Source organism: Phymastichus coffea, unplaced genomic scaffold, assembly GCF_024137745.1.
Source record: "Phymastichus coffea isolate CEN01 unplaced genomic scaffold, Cenicafe_Pcof_1.1 PCOF00105, whole genome shotgun sequence".
In the NCBI taxonomy this organism is placed as follows: Eukaryota; Metazoa; Arthropoda; class Insecta; order Hymenoptera; family Eulophidae; genus Phymastichus; species Phymastichus coffea.
The window spans coordinates 734,743-750,789 of NW_026706916.1; the positions used below are offsets into that span (position 1 = coordinate 734,743).

Genomic DNA, 16,047 nt, shown 5'->3' on the forward strand with positions numbered 1-16,047 from the left:
AGAGACAAAAGGTTGATTTTGTTTATTGGATTAAGATGAGGCCTGATGACAAGGAACAATTGATACGATGAAAGAACTGACCTCGTAGCCGTAGGCGTACAAGACCTTTGTTGCTGCTGTTGATGGTGATGTTGTTGCTGCTGAAGATGCTGTAAATGATGATGATGATGATGTGGGTGATGATGATGAGGTTGATGTTGCGATTGCTCGTCAGTCTGCACCTCGGTACTGGGTCTTGGACTAGCCATCTCGGAAAACACCGAATCTGGCGATGCCCGTTCCGTCAGCGTCTCCTGTGGTTTATTTTGCTGCTGTTGTGGCTGCTGCTGCTGTTGCTGCTGTTGAGCAATTGGAGTGGTGGGTACACGTTGCAGGCAGGTGTCGCGCGTCGTTGGACTTGGGCTGCCACGTAGGTACTCGGATTTGACCTTGACGATTGGGCAGCCCGGTGATGCTGGCATATTGGCGTCTGGCGACGATGTGGAAGTGTCGGCCACGCTCTCCCCTGGAGCAGGAAAATTCGAGTTGACTGGTGATAATAATGCCATTGGCTGAAGTAGCGAGTCCTGTGGCTGAGACAATAGCGGCGACGAGCCCGACGAGCCCGGCGACACCGGCGAGTCTGCGGATTATGACCATGCTTTTTTCCTTACTTTTTGAATCTTTTTTGTTATCGACTGGGTTTAGTTTTTTTTCTCTTTTTATAACAATCTTTTAGGAATATGGTTTTTTTTTGTTCTCGCGAACCCCGATAAAGATACAAATGTATCGAGGAGGGTTTTAATGAATAAAATTTCTAATCACGAACTTTCGACAGCAAACGTAATTGTAAAGTTGAATTGTAGGTGTTGACATTGTGTATGTAGCGTGTGTCGCTCAAACGCGTCACCCCAAACTTTGACAATTAAGTCAACTTGTGGCAAAAAAAACAAAGCTGCTTAAACGTACACGAAAGCTCCAATCAGGCCAGACGATATCCTGAGTATTCTCAGCCCAGTTGATGCATTTTCTCCTCTGAGATAGAGATATTTCTAGTAAACATGTCGAGTCTGAATGCAGATTGCTGTATCGACCCCACGGCGAAAAATAAATAAATAAATGAGGGCAGAAGAAGATTTCTCCCTCTTTTTAAGTTTGCAGAGAATAAAAAGTGCGCGCGTGCCCAGGCAAAATAAGGTCAATACGCGAGTGTACAACTCGCGAATATATAAAGTTCAATGATCGCGTGCGAGTGTGATCATCCTCTTCGAGAGACCATATTTCTTTTGGAATTCGTTTAATAGGGGTTCACTGATTAAACGTTGACCGTGTTATCGAGTTAAAGTGATTTACTTTTACTCGATAGTTTCTTTCATGAACCAATGGGATTTCTCGTGGCTGAATCGATTGTTTGATTGTCTTTAATAATTTTAAACTTAGAGGTACTTTTTCTGCACTGTTTAGAATTGCTCTTTTGTTTTTGTAAATTTAACACATTCGCATGATAGATTTATGGCTACAATGATATCACTCGAATACAGATAATTTGCCTCTAATTGAATCTAATGGCTATTCCACGGTAATACTCGCTGCTCCTAAATCAATGCGATACAAATTACAGTGCGAATGGGAATTATATTGATGACCACCTGTATTAATACGATAAATTGTTAATTAGCGAAATTCAATAATGGAAACCTAGCAAGTACAGAATTTAATTGTAAATTCATAATTATCACAAATAAATCACCTTTTCCGTAGCAGGCAAAACATGTATAACAAAAACCATGTATTGTATCTTTTTTATTGTAATATCGATCCATCGAACCAGAAAAAAGAAACGTCAGGAAAGTGTTCGTTGTAGTGCACTCTAAGCCAGTCGCGTCAGTGTGTAGGTCAAGGAAGGAATGCAGTTGACAAGGCCGCGGACCTGTAGCCGAGATCGTGTACGCTGCTTGGCGCTCGGTCTTGCAGCTCGCGCGCACATAGGGCGAATGCGTTTTGTACACTTTGTCTTGGTGATAATTCTTTTGTTTTTTTCTTACACTCCTGTGCCATTGCTAGCTAACGCTATTAATAGGCCCTATTGGATTTGCAGTCTTTTAGCCTTCAATTGTTAATGTTATGTGAAAATTGCCGGATCGAGATTTATAATGTTGGTGAGATTAGAAACATTTTTGTAGCCTTTAGAACACTTATTTGTATTTTAAAATCATGGTACTAAATTGTGATTTGTGGAGATCAAAAGAAACTCTGAAATAAGGTATTGAATTACAGCTGATTTCTGTAATCATAGTAACATCCAAGAACTTCACAATTACGTATAAAAAAATCAGTGAAAATGATAAAAAAGAGTTAACCGTGGTTTCGTATTGGTGTACATATACATTGTACACGCGTTGATCGATTGTTTTGCAGATTAGCATTTTCTTAATTATCAGTACAATACGCGAGCTGAGTAAGTGATTTATTGAGCGACAGGTAAAATTTTTTTCATTACCATACAAAGTTTTATGAATATATGTAGCGAAACGGTAGTAGCAGTTGTGAGACCAGGCCAGGCGAGCAAGCCATAATTAAGCAGTCGGATAAAAATGTACGCCGCGATTCTCGCCGAAAGTTCCATTCATGAGTGTGACGAAACGCGTGGTCATGCCATTTACTTTACAGCTGAATTTTCACTTTTTTTCTGTTTTTTTTTTTCGCGAAATGGATTGAAATAGCCTGAAATATATAAACGGATGGTGTGCCCGGTCTGAATAAAAACTCTCTATTACACTATGTCAACGCGATTTCCTTTTCCCATGTACCAGTTTAACAATCAATGACTAAAACAGTTGCATAGCATATAAAATGTGCCAGCTCAGCATCGCCCATTTTTATCAAATACACGCGCATACCTGTATGTGGGTAAAAGCCAATGAGTCGATCATTTATCATCGCAGCAGCCTCGTGTGAGGCAAAAGCATTGCATCGCTGACGCCGTGGCGTTTGTTGCGCGGAAATGCCGCTCGCTTGCCTCGGCGATGGTCGTTGAACTCGCGAGCCGTGTACGTAAGCGTCGAGGCCACCGAAAGGACACTCGTTGCTCGCTCGCTATGTATGTATTTCGCTTTTTTTCTTCGTGTCATAGCGCTGCATCAGCCTTCTTTTTTTTCTTTTATTCTGCGATTTGGAAATTCCGAAATTGTCTTTATTTTTTTACTACTCGATCGTAATTTTTAGGCCTTTGTGAACTACAATTTTGATGAGTGATAGTTAAAAAAATAATTGTTGTTCTGAATGGAATTAATTTCATTGTAAATTAAATATATAGAGAAACGATCGATCAATAAGAATTTTTTTATGAATTAATGACGTTGAGTGAGCGTAAAGAGTTTTTTCTTCGGAACAACGATTTTTATGGAACCTACCTAGGCATACTTAATACGTGCACATTCATATACAACACCTGATAAAACTTAAAACCTGAAAAAGAAAACCGTTCTATGACGCGTGATTTCGAAAGCATCGGGTATAAGCGGCTGCATATCACTGGAAAATTACTAATCCTATCAAGTAGAATATTTTAATTATAGTTAGTCTGGTTGTTGAACTCGTAAATCAAGCTATTGCATATTCAAATTGTCAAATAGAAGCTCAAAAACTTGAAACTAACAAGCGACCAAGGAAAACTGTTAACGTTTAACTTTACAAATGCTTGAGACGAGTCACATTCAAAAGCAATGGACTTGTCCACCAATAGCTTCCTTTACGTCACAAAAGTCTGTTATATCCTTGCAAAGGGAAACCTTGAGAAAGTCCACATCGGTACCCCATCAAACAAAAGCTCATAAAGTTTTCTCCTCGCCCGCGATAAGCAATAAAGCGTTAAGCAAGCGAAAGAGAAAGCTTTTTCGTTATTTGCGTCGCAAGCTCTCGTCTGATGTGCATAGAGCATCGATTTTATGCAGGGTGTTTCTCTTTCTCTCTCTCTCTCACTCTCTCTTTTTTTTTTATTTCGTTCGCACGCGTTGAGTCACTTTTTTTTCTCTGTCGGTCGTTATGCAAGTGTATGCCCGCTCATTTCTTTACTAGGCTGTTCAGTGAACTTTATGTAACGATTTAGAACGTATTGTGCAACAACGTGCGTGCATGTACATATATAGTTTTGCAGGACTTATATATTATACTGCTATAACGCGTGTTCTTCTTTTTATAGTTTCTAAACGCGTATAATAGGCGTAATAACGTACTCTCGTTACTGCGTATTCATACCAAGTACGCAAATGTATACTCGCGTATATAATCGTAGTTGATTTCATTCATCGCAACGGAAATAACACGTAGTTTCGTAACGCTCATAATAGTCACCAAAACAATTACTGTACGAGATAAGACCCGCAAAAATCTGCAGATTTTTAAACAATCACGAAGTCTTTCTAATAGAGAACGTAATTAAACTGAACAACAGAGGTGCACGCTCCAGGGGTGGGTTTCTTTCTCGCGGGCTATTGCGTGCAACGTTCTACTCTCCCTAGTTAACTAAGCGAGTGTACGTGTAATCGAAAATCTTAGTTATAACTAAGACCTGACGGATGTTCGACGGGTGAATATTGTTCGTATCCGGCTATTTTTACACCGAGGATTGACTGAAATAGCTTTCTGAACACGGATAGTGGCTTCGATAACGATTGGGTTAAGGATATATTGATTCTCAACGATTTTTAAATTTTATATGTAGCTTTTACGGTTAAAATTGTAGTTTCAGTGCGAGTGATTGCAATTATATTGATTTTTATTGAGTTTAAGTAGTACAGATCAACGAGCGATCATACGAAAGGAGCTGTGATTTTAGTTCGATAAATGTGTTTGCTTTCGATGATTGTACTATGATGTACATTTTAGTTCTACTTAGTCTTTTCTTTTATTTCTTATTTTGTTTGCATAATAAGAAAGTACTGGTCAACGTTTATTTCTTACAATTCAAATTTTGTATGTTCTGTATTTTTTTAGGTCATTTAGATTGTATCCGCTCAGACTCGCATTACCTTGACTTTTATGTATATTTAAAAAAGTCATGAAAAAAAAAGTGAATGCAAGATCTTACCGTCACTACTACATCGAGAATCGACCTTTCTCCTTTTCAACTTGAGGTCTTGAAACAAGCTCATGTTGTCTAGCTCACACGGGCTGCTCGTAAGGGTCATAATTCCTATAACATAAAAACAAATAAAAAAGATTAGCCGGAAAGTCAACAAACAGATATTAAAAAATACAAATAACGTATAAAAATATAATAGTAAAGTAGATCATTTATCGTTATTGCATCGAAGGCGAATAAAAAAATTAATTTACTGCGAACAGTAGTTAGGAAGAAAGCGACGACTCTCATAATGAATCAAAATGGGATATTTGTTTCTGCGTAGGTTTTGCAAAAATCGAGGAAAAATTGAAAAATTAAGTGCAACAAGCACAAATTTATCAATGTCAACAAATTGCTTTTTAAAATAACCTCGAATACATTTTCTTTGCGTCAATGTACAAACTCAATTTCTAAAGCCATTTCGGGATCAAAATAAGGAACCGGTAGACAACCAAAATACCGGTTAGCGCGCGTGTCTAACGGCACAAATTCTAAATCCAAGCCACCTCACCTTGACATGTTAAAACACTGGGTACAACGTAATAGCATCAAAAAAAATCGCAGATGATGACTCGCGTCGGCGACCGACCGCGTGTGGGGAAAAACAAACGGGACGACCTTAACCTCTTAAAAGGCACCTGCGTCGTAAACATGGCGTTGCGTATATAACGAAACTGGAGCATACATAAGGAAAGCACGTATATAAAGATTATTCCTTTCTCTCTTTGCTATCGAATATTCCTTGGTGAGCTCGTTACGAAGATATGTTATAAATAACGTTCATTATTGTAATTGCACGTCATCTTCGAATGTAAATGAAACGTTACAATAGTTTTTTTTTTTTTTTTTTTTTTTCGAAAATATGAAACTTAACAGCTGAAAGGTGACGCATAACTTTTGTGAATTGAGGTTAGTATAATTAGAAAATAACCAATTTTTTTTGTAATTTTCATTTCGAATCATCCTAGTAAAACGTATATACGACGCGGAGCTTACCACGACGCAAACTCATCTGAATCACCAGATCGCATCACAACCGCCTCACAAACAAATGCAGCGATACGAAAGAACATAAGAGAAAAAGTAACGGCAAATATATGATAATGTTTTTGCTGGCCGAAGCTTTTTCCGATATCTGGGACAGCAGTGCAGTAAAGCATTGTCAAACCTCGTATAGAACATTATTTGTGAATATACCAAAACTTGTTGACGTACGCGTTGTTGTCAGAGAGCACTAAAAATTATCATATTATTTGCCCGTGACACCGGTAACAAATGTATATGAATTCCCTGGTCGATAAGTCATGCGCATGTTTGTATGTTGCAAATAACCCTTCAAGCGGTTTCTCCAATCGTACAATACGTCACTGGGCCTTTCAAGGTAACGTCGCTTGCAAAACCATTTATTTTGATTGCAGCGACGAAAGCTTCCTACAAAGTTCATGTATCTCGGGGAAGTCCCGTATTAATTTGCGCGCAAGAGAAAATTAAATTCAGTTTTCGGAGGTGTGCGCGAACAACCATTGCGAAAGCTACGATCGTAGCGTGCTAGTATTTACTACGAAACTTCTGAAGGTCGGCTAGGAGAGAATTTCGTAGGGTAAACGATGATGCATTATGGTTAATGAGTATTTAATTGAGTGGTATTGTAAATGCAACTTTGAAAAAATCGTATGATCGCGTCTTTTTCGGACTTAGAATTCACGAGTTAAACATTATTGGTGATTGTGCAATCAAAAGGAAAAGACTGTTAATTAAGTGATAAATTTGATAACCGTGTATTTCGTAAATGTAACAAATAAAAAAAAATCGTAAAGTGTTACGCGAAATCCCGACGAAACGGAAAATCCAAACGCGATAATTGGCAATTAGCAGTCTACTCGGCGTCACGCCGAAAGGAGAGAAAAGTAATCACGCGACACACGCAGCGAAAGCACGCAGAAAGATCGTAGAAAAAAAAAATTGGACGCCCCGCGAGATGTCGCTGCGGCGAGCTTGGCGCTTTGCTTTTAATACACGTGCTCTCCTACTGCCGCCTCGATGGCAATGTCGGCGTGGTATATCGACCGCGCACTCGCTTGCTCAGCTCGCTGCATGCGCACGGGGTCCTTGCTCTCTGGCGCTCGTATGTAGGTCAGCAGTCTCACACACGCCGCGCACGCTCTCTTGCGTAACCAAATGCACGTCTGTGTATGTGCCAAGCTACCCATAGGTGAGCGCGCTGGCATATTTCACGTGGCTCCGGGAAAGCGTTTGGGGGACGAGACCATCGATTGGCTCATCCTTTTTTTCTACTTTGGCAAATTAGCAAGGGCGAGATTTTTTTCTTGTTTTCTTCTTCCCGCGAAAGAAAACCAAGTGAAATTTTTATCCGCAAACCACAGCAATGCCGTTGCTCACGTTCGCGTGTGTGCGTCTGCAACCCCTTTTATTCTCTTCTTTCTCTTTTTAAGCGGTCTACGGTGGTGTTGTCAGAGAAGATACCGGAGGGACGAACATTTTTTTGCTTTCTTTTTATTCTTTGTATGCAAATGGCGTTCGTGCGTGCGAGAAAGTGTGCTTTGGATGGAAAAAAATACTGAAAAAAAATATATATACATATAAAAGGAAACGAAGGCAGAAAAGAGAAGCTAAAGGGCGATCGCGTTTCAATTCAGCTCTTACATAACCTGCGCGCACCTTTCCTTTTACGAGCGGACACACGAAAAAGATTAATCCTTTTTATTTTTGACATTTAGATTTCGCGTGACAAGTTATATAAAAAGCATGCATGTACGCTTTTGGCCAAAGAGAAAGAGGTATCCTACTCGGCTTTCACGCGGACTTCCGCGAAGTAGATCTCCTCGTGCCTTTATAACATTCTTTTCAGAGGGCTGACAGTTTAGTGCCCGAGCGCAACGGGAACGCACGAGCAAAAAAATTATTATTTTCTTATTTTAAAATCAGCGGAAGCTTTTCTTCCTCTCTCTCTCTCTCTCTCTCTCTCTCTCTCTCTCTCTCTCTCTCTCGCATAAGCTTTATTTCACTTGCCAGCTAATCAACGAGATAGGTTTATTTGTTTGGAAAGAAAAAAAAGTGCGATACGATTCGTTGGTTATCATAGCCGAAAATGCGTAGGTATTTTGCCCATGTGATCAATTACCAAATGTACCTGTTATCGTGGTATCACTGCAGCAAACGGAAAAGAAAGCGATATTTTAGGTGTGCGTGTGTAGCGGCATAACGGGCGCGTCGAAAAGTAGGCGATCGCGCTCGAATCAGCGAGTGAAGCGAGTCGCCGTCGACTGAGCGAATTTACCGCTATGTGCTCGACGGTGAAAGTGACTCTCCCACGCCGTGACATCCTAGTTGCGCTTACACTCTTTATTTACCGTTCTCTCTCTCTCTCTCTCTCTTTCTATCTCTCTCTCTCTCTCCCTCTATCTTTCTCTCTCTCTCTCTCTCTTTTACTTGGAATGATGTTTCCAAAACCTTTCTCATTTTTTACAAACTCCAATTGATCATTGTTCATTGAACTTGTAGACTTTGCGAGATATCGTTCATTTACACACACACGTACGAGGTTATTCACAGTCTGGTTAGGTTGAAAGAGAATATAGAAAGTGCTTGAAATGTCGAGCCCCTGTTCCGACGATCCCCTGATAGAAAGAGGGAATTTAATTAGCTTTTCAATCGATTGCACTCATCAATAAAGCTTTCTGAACGCGCGTTCGAGTTTTTACCGTCGACGTAACCAGATGGAGGAAACTGTTTACATACGCTCCCTCCCCGCGAGGTAAATGGAAAGATTACGGCACGAGGCAGAAAACTGCAGTTGAAAAGAAAAAGAGAAAGGAAAAAGCGAGAAGTAGAGAGAGAAGGAGAGAGTGCCGGCAGGCCATTGAACTTTTCGTAGTGAAAGTTTCTATTATAGCACTGGCCTTACCTTACTTTTCCTAAGCAGCAGTGTCTCGCGCGTTGTGTCATAAGGCCCCCTCCCCGGTCACCCGCCGCTAATTCTAATTCGCGCGAGCGATGCGTTTTCTTTTCGAGAACGGTGCACAATTTTCGGGCGTAAGTTGGGAATTGCGCAACGGACCTACGGCCAATTCGCTTGCAAACCTTTTCCGTAACTATGTCAAATTCGAAAGCATGGGCCGAAGACGAAATGGAAATGCAAGCTCGTTTATTATATTGTTTGCGCGACACGACATTTTATTGAGGTTGTTGCAGAGAATTAAGTGCCGCGGTATATTGAATCGATGATATCAGTATCATTGACTTCCAAATGACGTCGCGCGCGGAGAGGCGCAGACCGCTGCGCACTGATTCATCGATTTAATTATTATAATTGAAATGCGAGTAAACGTTTCTTTTTCTCTCTTTCTCTTTCTCTCTTTCTTTCTCGAGCGGTTTTAACGATCAGAACAGTCGATATGTTATTTATAAACAAAGAGCGACGACTATTAATATAAAAGCAATACAATCGAAATTGTAAATCATTTGAACGACCGAAACGAAACGCTGAATTTGTAGAAATTTAGCGCTGCGATAGCTTTCGTATGACAAGCAGTAAGTATATACTGCATTAGCAATATCGCAAAGACCACATTCTCAGCAAACTTGAAGATCCGACGGATTTGTCAATCGGCGATTTTTCGCTCTCTCACGTGCGTTACCCAAAGCATTACACTCATGCATAGTCCAACTTAATCAGCTTTCCAACCCTCTGTGTGCATAACCTCTCTCTGTCGCTCGCGTCCGCATAACACCCATGACCGCTCGCTCTCTAGTGCACCTGCGGCAATTGCGATTTGTAATTAGCGAAGCGTGCAATTGTGAAATCGTCTCTCAGCGGTGTTATTGACCCGAAGGCCGCTTTGACACTGCCGCTACTGCTGTCGCCGAACAACACCGCACTTTATTGCTAAAACTCGAGCTCTTTTTTGTTTCCTTAGGAAGGTTTCACTTTCGGACACACTCTTTCGTGGAGACAGGATTGAGAATGAGAAAAAGGCACACACTACACTCTCGCACAACTCTTTCGCAAAAAAAAAAATGAAAGGATGTTTGCCGTACCTAAAGGTCTGCCGTGTATCACACTCATTTTAGCGCACATAATCTTCGGACAACAATAATAAGAACACACAGGCATCTCCTTATATCTGTTCTTCACCCCATCGCATAAAATGTCTCCTCGTCACTCGTCATTCGAAGACAGAAAAACGAACCAACACTTGGCACGAACAGAAAAAACGAAAGTCCCGCTTGGTACCGTACGCCTTGGAGGCTCGGCGCCAAATGAAGCAGCGGCGTTATTTTGGAGGTGTTGTGTGTTGGGGCCCACCAAAAAACTGCTTTGGCTTGACCTCGATTCTCCTCCGAAGTGAAGTGCGTGTGATGCCGGAGAGCTGGCCAATGCCAAAAAAACTTTCACTCTCGCTCCAACGAAGAGAGAGAGATAGAGAGAGAGAGAGAGAGAAAGAGAGAGAGAGAGGTGAACGGCTCGTCTTTACTTTCTTCTTTCCAAACGTTTTCTTTCCTTTTTTTTTCTTTTTCTCGGCGTTCGTTCGCTCGCTTGCGTAATACAATCGAGCGCGCGCGCGCGTGTGCGCGTGTGTGTGTACGAGCGAGCGAGCAAACGAGAAAGTGCAGAGCGAACGAGCGACTAAGCTCGACTGCGAGAGTTTAACGTATAGGCTTCTCTCTCTCTTGCTCTATCTCGCTCCTCCTTCTCAAACGCGTACACATATAACACGAGAGAGCAGAGTGCGCCGAGTAGTGCGCGCGAGCGGTCGGCCATGGCATACTTACTAATGTCAATCACACCGCCACCGTGGCTGCACTTCTCTCTCTCTCTCTCTCTCACACACACACACTGACTGCACTTACAACGTTTTCTGTCTATGTGTGCGCTACTGCTGCTATATACTTATCGATTTTTCCAACGACGAATTTTCAAACGACCTTTTTCCTTTTGGTCGGTCGTTGATTTCGTTTTGCTTGTCCTTCACCCCTTCTTTTCTGCGTGGCTTCTTCCCGAGCGAAAACGACTTTATTATTTATTTTTTTCATTTTATTTTACTCGCTGGCAAAGGTTGCTGCGTAAGGGCTGATTGCTACGAGCAGCTATCAGCAGAAAAATGAGGTTGCATTTTAAATCTCAGCAACGGACCGCCCTCCTTTCACGTGAGCATCTCACTGTAACAATTTCCTTCCACTTAACTGACACCTTCAACCCTTGCAGTCACGCGCAGTATATATGTCCATATCGATCGTCGGCATGGCAAAAGCTAATATTGCTCGGCTTTCGCCATAAGCGACTGACCCACATAAATGATCATGAAAACAAAAGAGGAGCATATAGCTGTTGACGAAACGCGCAAAAATTGACAGATGGAAAATCGTAGTCGCCGTCACGTTTTCGCGCTTATCGCGCCAAGTGTAAGTGCGTGCGTGTGTTTGCAGCGGCGGCGGCGGCGGCAGCGCGAACAAACATTATAGAACGCTATAGCAGAGTTTTGCAAGGACGCGCAGTCGCGCGGCGACTATTTCCAGTCAATAGCGCACTAGCTGCTTGCCGGCACGGTGCACTGAACCTTTGTTATTGAGCGTGACTTAGAAAAAAATCACGTTCGCTGTTTACGATCTGCCGCTGCGGCGCGGCGCTGCTCCAAGGAAAACCGTTGAACTCTCGCGGAGCGCTGCATCCTCGAATAATGCGGGCTCTACTTCTAGAAAATGCAATCGTTCGCGCTGTCCGTGAGACTTTAAACGGCGGCGCGACCTTAAAGAACAGGAGGAGGAGTAGGGTGTCGATGTACTTATGTATACGCGTATATCGCTAGACAGGCAGAGAGAGAGAGAGAGAGAGAGAGACAGATCACGAGACCCGAGGATCGCGGAGTCACTTGACAACATCACGCGCTCGCGCCTTTACGTCACTTTTTTGCTAAGTTACTACGTTGAGCATTATTATACGCTCGCGTCATTTGAATGAATACTACGCGACGAGTCGAGCTGGCGTATAGGCGTGACTGCTGCTCGCTGGTATACTTTCGAATTAGCGTATGGGCGCTTTGACGACTAATGACGCGCTCGTAGATTGTGCTTGGCTTACACTTAACGATCGATGTGGATAAATGATTTGGACACTTTTTTTGCGTATAAGCTCCTAATCTTGGCTAGTTAAGTTTATAGCCGAACATTTTATGTTTACGGTTGTTTAATACGTATAACCACTAAATTTATAGATATTTCACCTGGATGCGTGCACAACTACCTGACGTACTTGGTATGATGAAAAATATGAACTAATCAGCGACGCTCGATGTATCTCTTCTGCAGAAAAAACATTTTCAGTAGCAGTTCGATAAGACAAATAATGACCCATCGTAATGCAATTGAATACACAACGATAAACGATTTTCTTTGTGCAAACTACGAAATTCGCACGATTTTACCGAAAAATATCATTTTTACTATTTTATTTTTCAAAATATTGCTATTTTAACTTCTATTTGTTCTTTGAAGTTGCGTATTATTTAAATGCTTATAGTTATAATGGAAACTTTGGTAAACAGATTATTAATGTTTGAGGATAACTAGGAATCCCACAGGCTGTCAAAAATTGATTGCTTAGGTGACGTGATCTTCTTTGATTTTAAAAATTTTATTTCTTCTATTTTTCTTCAAATTATGTTAAAAGTTGAAAAAAATTTACGTGGAATTTGCCGTTTTTGATTCTTTAATATTTGCGAAGTGACTTAATTACGATAAATGTAAATTTAAAAAATGCCAACAAAATGTTATAACAACGTATTACAGTTTAACATGTTAACGCCAGGCGGATTATAAGCTCTATTAAATTTAAATACAATGGTTACCCATATATAGCTCATGTCGCCCTCAACTTATGGTATAATAAATTAACATGATCAGAGAAATTTCCAGTTATTACAAAGTTGTGAGATAAACATCCGTAGAATCTATGCCATGAAGAATTATAGATTCCATAAAGTTTTAGTCAAATATAGATAATATATTAGAATTATTAAAATTAAAACAAAAATAATACTAGCATATTTTAGATGAAACTATCTATCCCTATAACATTGATTTTAAATGACGTCATCTGATCAATGAATTAATAGTATCCTTAATTAAAAAATAAAAAAAATTCGGCAATCTTGATCTGCATATTTGTTAAAAAATTATTAAAAGTATGTCAAAGATTATATTATTATTCGACTACGTAAGCGAACGTAGTTTCCTTAGACGTCAGGAGACTCTTGCTCTCCTGTCTTGACTTACACCATAGCGCGCTCGTCATTGTATTCACGTTGTAATTATTTGAATGATTGTTTAGCTACCAACAATAAAGAATAAAATAAAAGTTTTGTTGAGAAAGCGAGAGAGGGCGAAAAATTCGAGAAGTAAATGTTCCTTTCGAAAATTAAAACTCTTTATACAAACGAGCATTTTAAGGTCAAGGTGAAAGCTAGACAGATGAAAAAATTTTTATTTTGACTTTTAGGTTTTTGCAATGAGAAGGAGATCTCATCTATCATGATTGAAAAAAATACCGACACGTGTGATGCTAATTCAATAGTCCATCGTGGATGTTGAACTTGAATTACAAATTTTACATTAAAGTCGCATTTACAAGCAGTCACTGCATCACCAAATTAGCCTGCTCATTAGCATATATAATTGGGTAAAGAAAAAAGCGGATACGATCATTCGAACAAGCGTCAAAGTATAATTTTGCAATTGAAAGTTACTTTCCAGAACAGGAATTTAGTCATCTTGCAAAAAAAAACATTGATAATGTATCATTTTCAAGATTAATCGTGACACAAAATTCACGGTCAACGGCAACTGGGAGAGAGAGAGAGAGAGAGAGAGAGAGAGAGAGAGAGAGAGAGAGAGAGAGAGAGAGAGAGAGAGAGTGAGAGAGCTGCGGATAAATATTTGATGGCCCACCCGAATATACCACTGTGTGTGTATAGACGCGAGCACGTGTCAAGGCCGCTCACGGCGGGATCATTAGGGAAGTGCATGGCCCGATAATTTATGTGAGCGGTCTTGCCGAGGTTTCGGTGCTGGGTTTTTTCACTGCTAAGGTTACACGAACAGTTTTTACAAGGAGAGTTTGACTGATAAAATATTTGCCAGGAGAATAAAAAAATGTTGACACGTAACCGACGGAAAGTGAAATAGAATCGTTAATTTATATTATCTTCGCTTGTATTCTTCATTCTCAGATTAGCAATTGACCTACTATTTCCTATAGTTACCCTCGATACCAAACTCATAAAGTTTTCTTCAAAACCATCTTCAACGCGCAACAATGAGCAAACTGTATTCGTAAAAAGTATGTAACAAACATTACGATGAAACTAATGTACAGAAAAAGAAATAAAAAACGTGCAAGATCTTTTGTCTGAGCGGAGTCGTTACGTGATCGCATGGCCTCACACAGCTTCGCTGCTGCTGCCACGGCAGAACGTAATTTGCAAGGTATATACACATGCAAAAATGCCGAGTTCACGCCTTGAACGCGTACGCTCGCAAACGCGTGCACACACCGCTATAATAGCTCGATTGCCTTGCGAGCCGCTTCCAGACGTCGGATATGTATTTCACTAAATAGATGAGAGCGCATATTGCCGTTTTGATATGTCGAGCAAAACGATGCTTGCCGCGATGGTTTTGGCTTTTTCCTTCATTAAAAGTTTAGGTATCGACCACTCGGAGTGCAATTGAATAATTGAACGCTCAAGTAAGACGTAAAATGTTTTTTGTGGACGTACGCTTCCGTTCAAATTCATACATTTTGAAAAGAAGTGTCGATATTTCAAGCGTTCCTGCAACAATTTTCTAAGTAGTATTCTCTAATTTGGTCAGACATTTAGCGTCTCACGCGGCACATGCATACATCCAATCCGGATATATTTAGCGCGGCAAGATTGGTATAGATCGCGAATGCTGTCTGTTATTTAGACGCGCGCTGCTCTTGTTGCACATTTGGCCTCCATTGATGGTAGAGTCGATTCGCGCACAAGCCCGATGTAATTGGCCGTGTCTTGTAGCAAAATCAGAATAATAAGACACTGCCCGAAGGTGTTGATCACAAAACTTCCAATCACAGCCCGACAGTTGATTGCGCGTAAGGCAAACTGCACGCACACGCGCGCGCGCGCGCTCGCGTGGGCCAAAGTAGCCAAACCATTGTGTAATAAACCAACTCAAATGAAAAGGCTAGCTTTGGGACGCAAATTATCCAATACAACTCGCTCGATTGCCACGCATTTTCCTCGTAGCGAAATAATGACCTTCCATAATGATCTTTTGTTGTATATATTGGCTTTTTCGTCAGAATTGCGTAACACACGTACGTACCATTCTGAGTGTCATAAAAAAGCATATTTCACCCAATTTTCAGTCTTTCTATAAATACAACAATTTCTATCCTTTTCTTTCGCACGATAGACTTTTATTCCAGCCTCGGCGGCAGTGGCGCGGCAACGTAACCAAACGGAAGATCGAGACTGCGTTTGACGTGTCACCAGACTCAATGGACTCTCTCGCACGCTACTGGTTAGGTATTTGTGCAGCGTATTGTGGATAATTTTTTTTTATTTTGTGAGAGAGAAAAAGTGGTAAAGAGAATATTTATCCAATGCAAGAAGAGAAAATTAAAAGAACGGATGGAGATAATTATAAGAAAATAAATAATTATAAAAGAAATAAAAGTTTCAATTACTCATTGAACCGAATCCCTGAAAACTTTGAACACTAGAAATACGTCGGTAACAAAAAAGAGCGAAATAGTGAAATACTGTGACCGTGTCGTCGAACTAGATTGGAACGTCAGACTCTTTCTCTGCGTTCATCCGCCAGAATAGCTTTTTGGCCTACACAGCTTCTCTGTTTCTGCTCGACGAAAATATTTTCATCGG

The 16,047-nt window shown here is 40.7% G+C and overlaps 1 protein-coding gene across 3 annotated transcripts in view; it reads right to left on the bottom strand.

Moving 5' to 3' along the window:
- The window catches only part of LOC131670243 (hormone receptor 4-like), a 100,890-nt gene that overhangs the window by 12,414 nt on the left and 72,429 nt on the right, over nt 1-16,047 (bottom strand). For 2 of the 3 annotated variants that reach the window (XM_058945683.1, XM_058945684.1), the window contains 2 exons: nt 5,069-5,173; nt 82-505 (listed from right to left, as the gene is read on the bottom strand). In XM_058945683.1, coding sequence (XP_058801666.1) covers nt 82-505; nt 5,069-5,168 — 524 coding nt within the window. In that variant the 5' untranslated portion in view covers nt 5,169-5,173. Of the gene's footprint in view, nt 1-81; nt 623-5,068; nt 5,174-16,047 lie in introns of all 3 variants that reach the window. The other variant, XM_058945685.1, reaches the window with a different exon arrangement.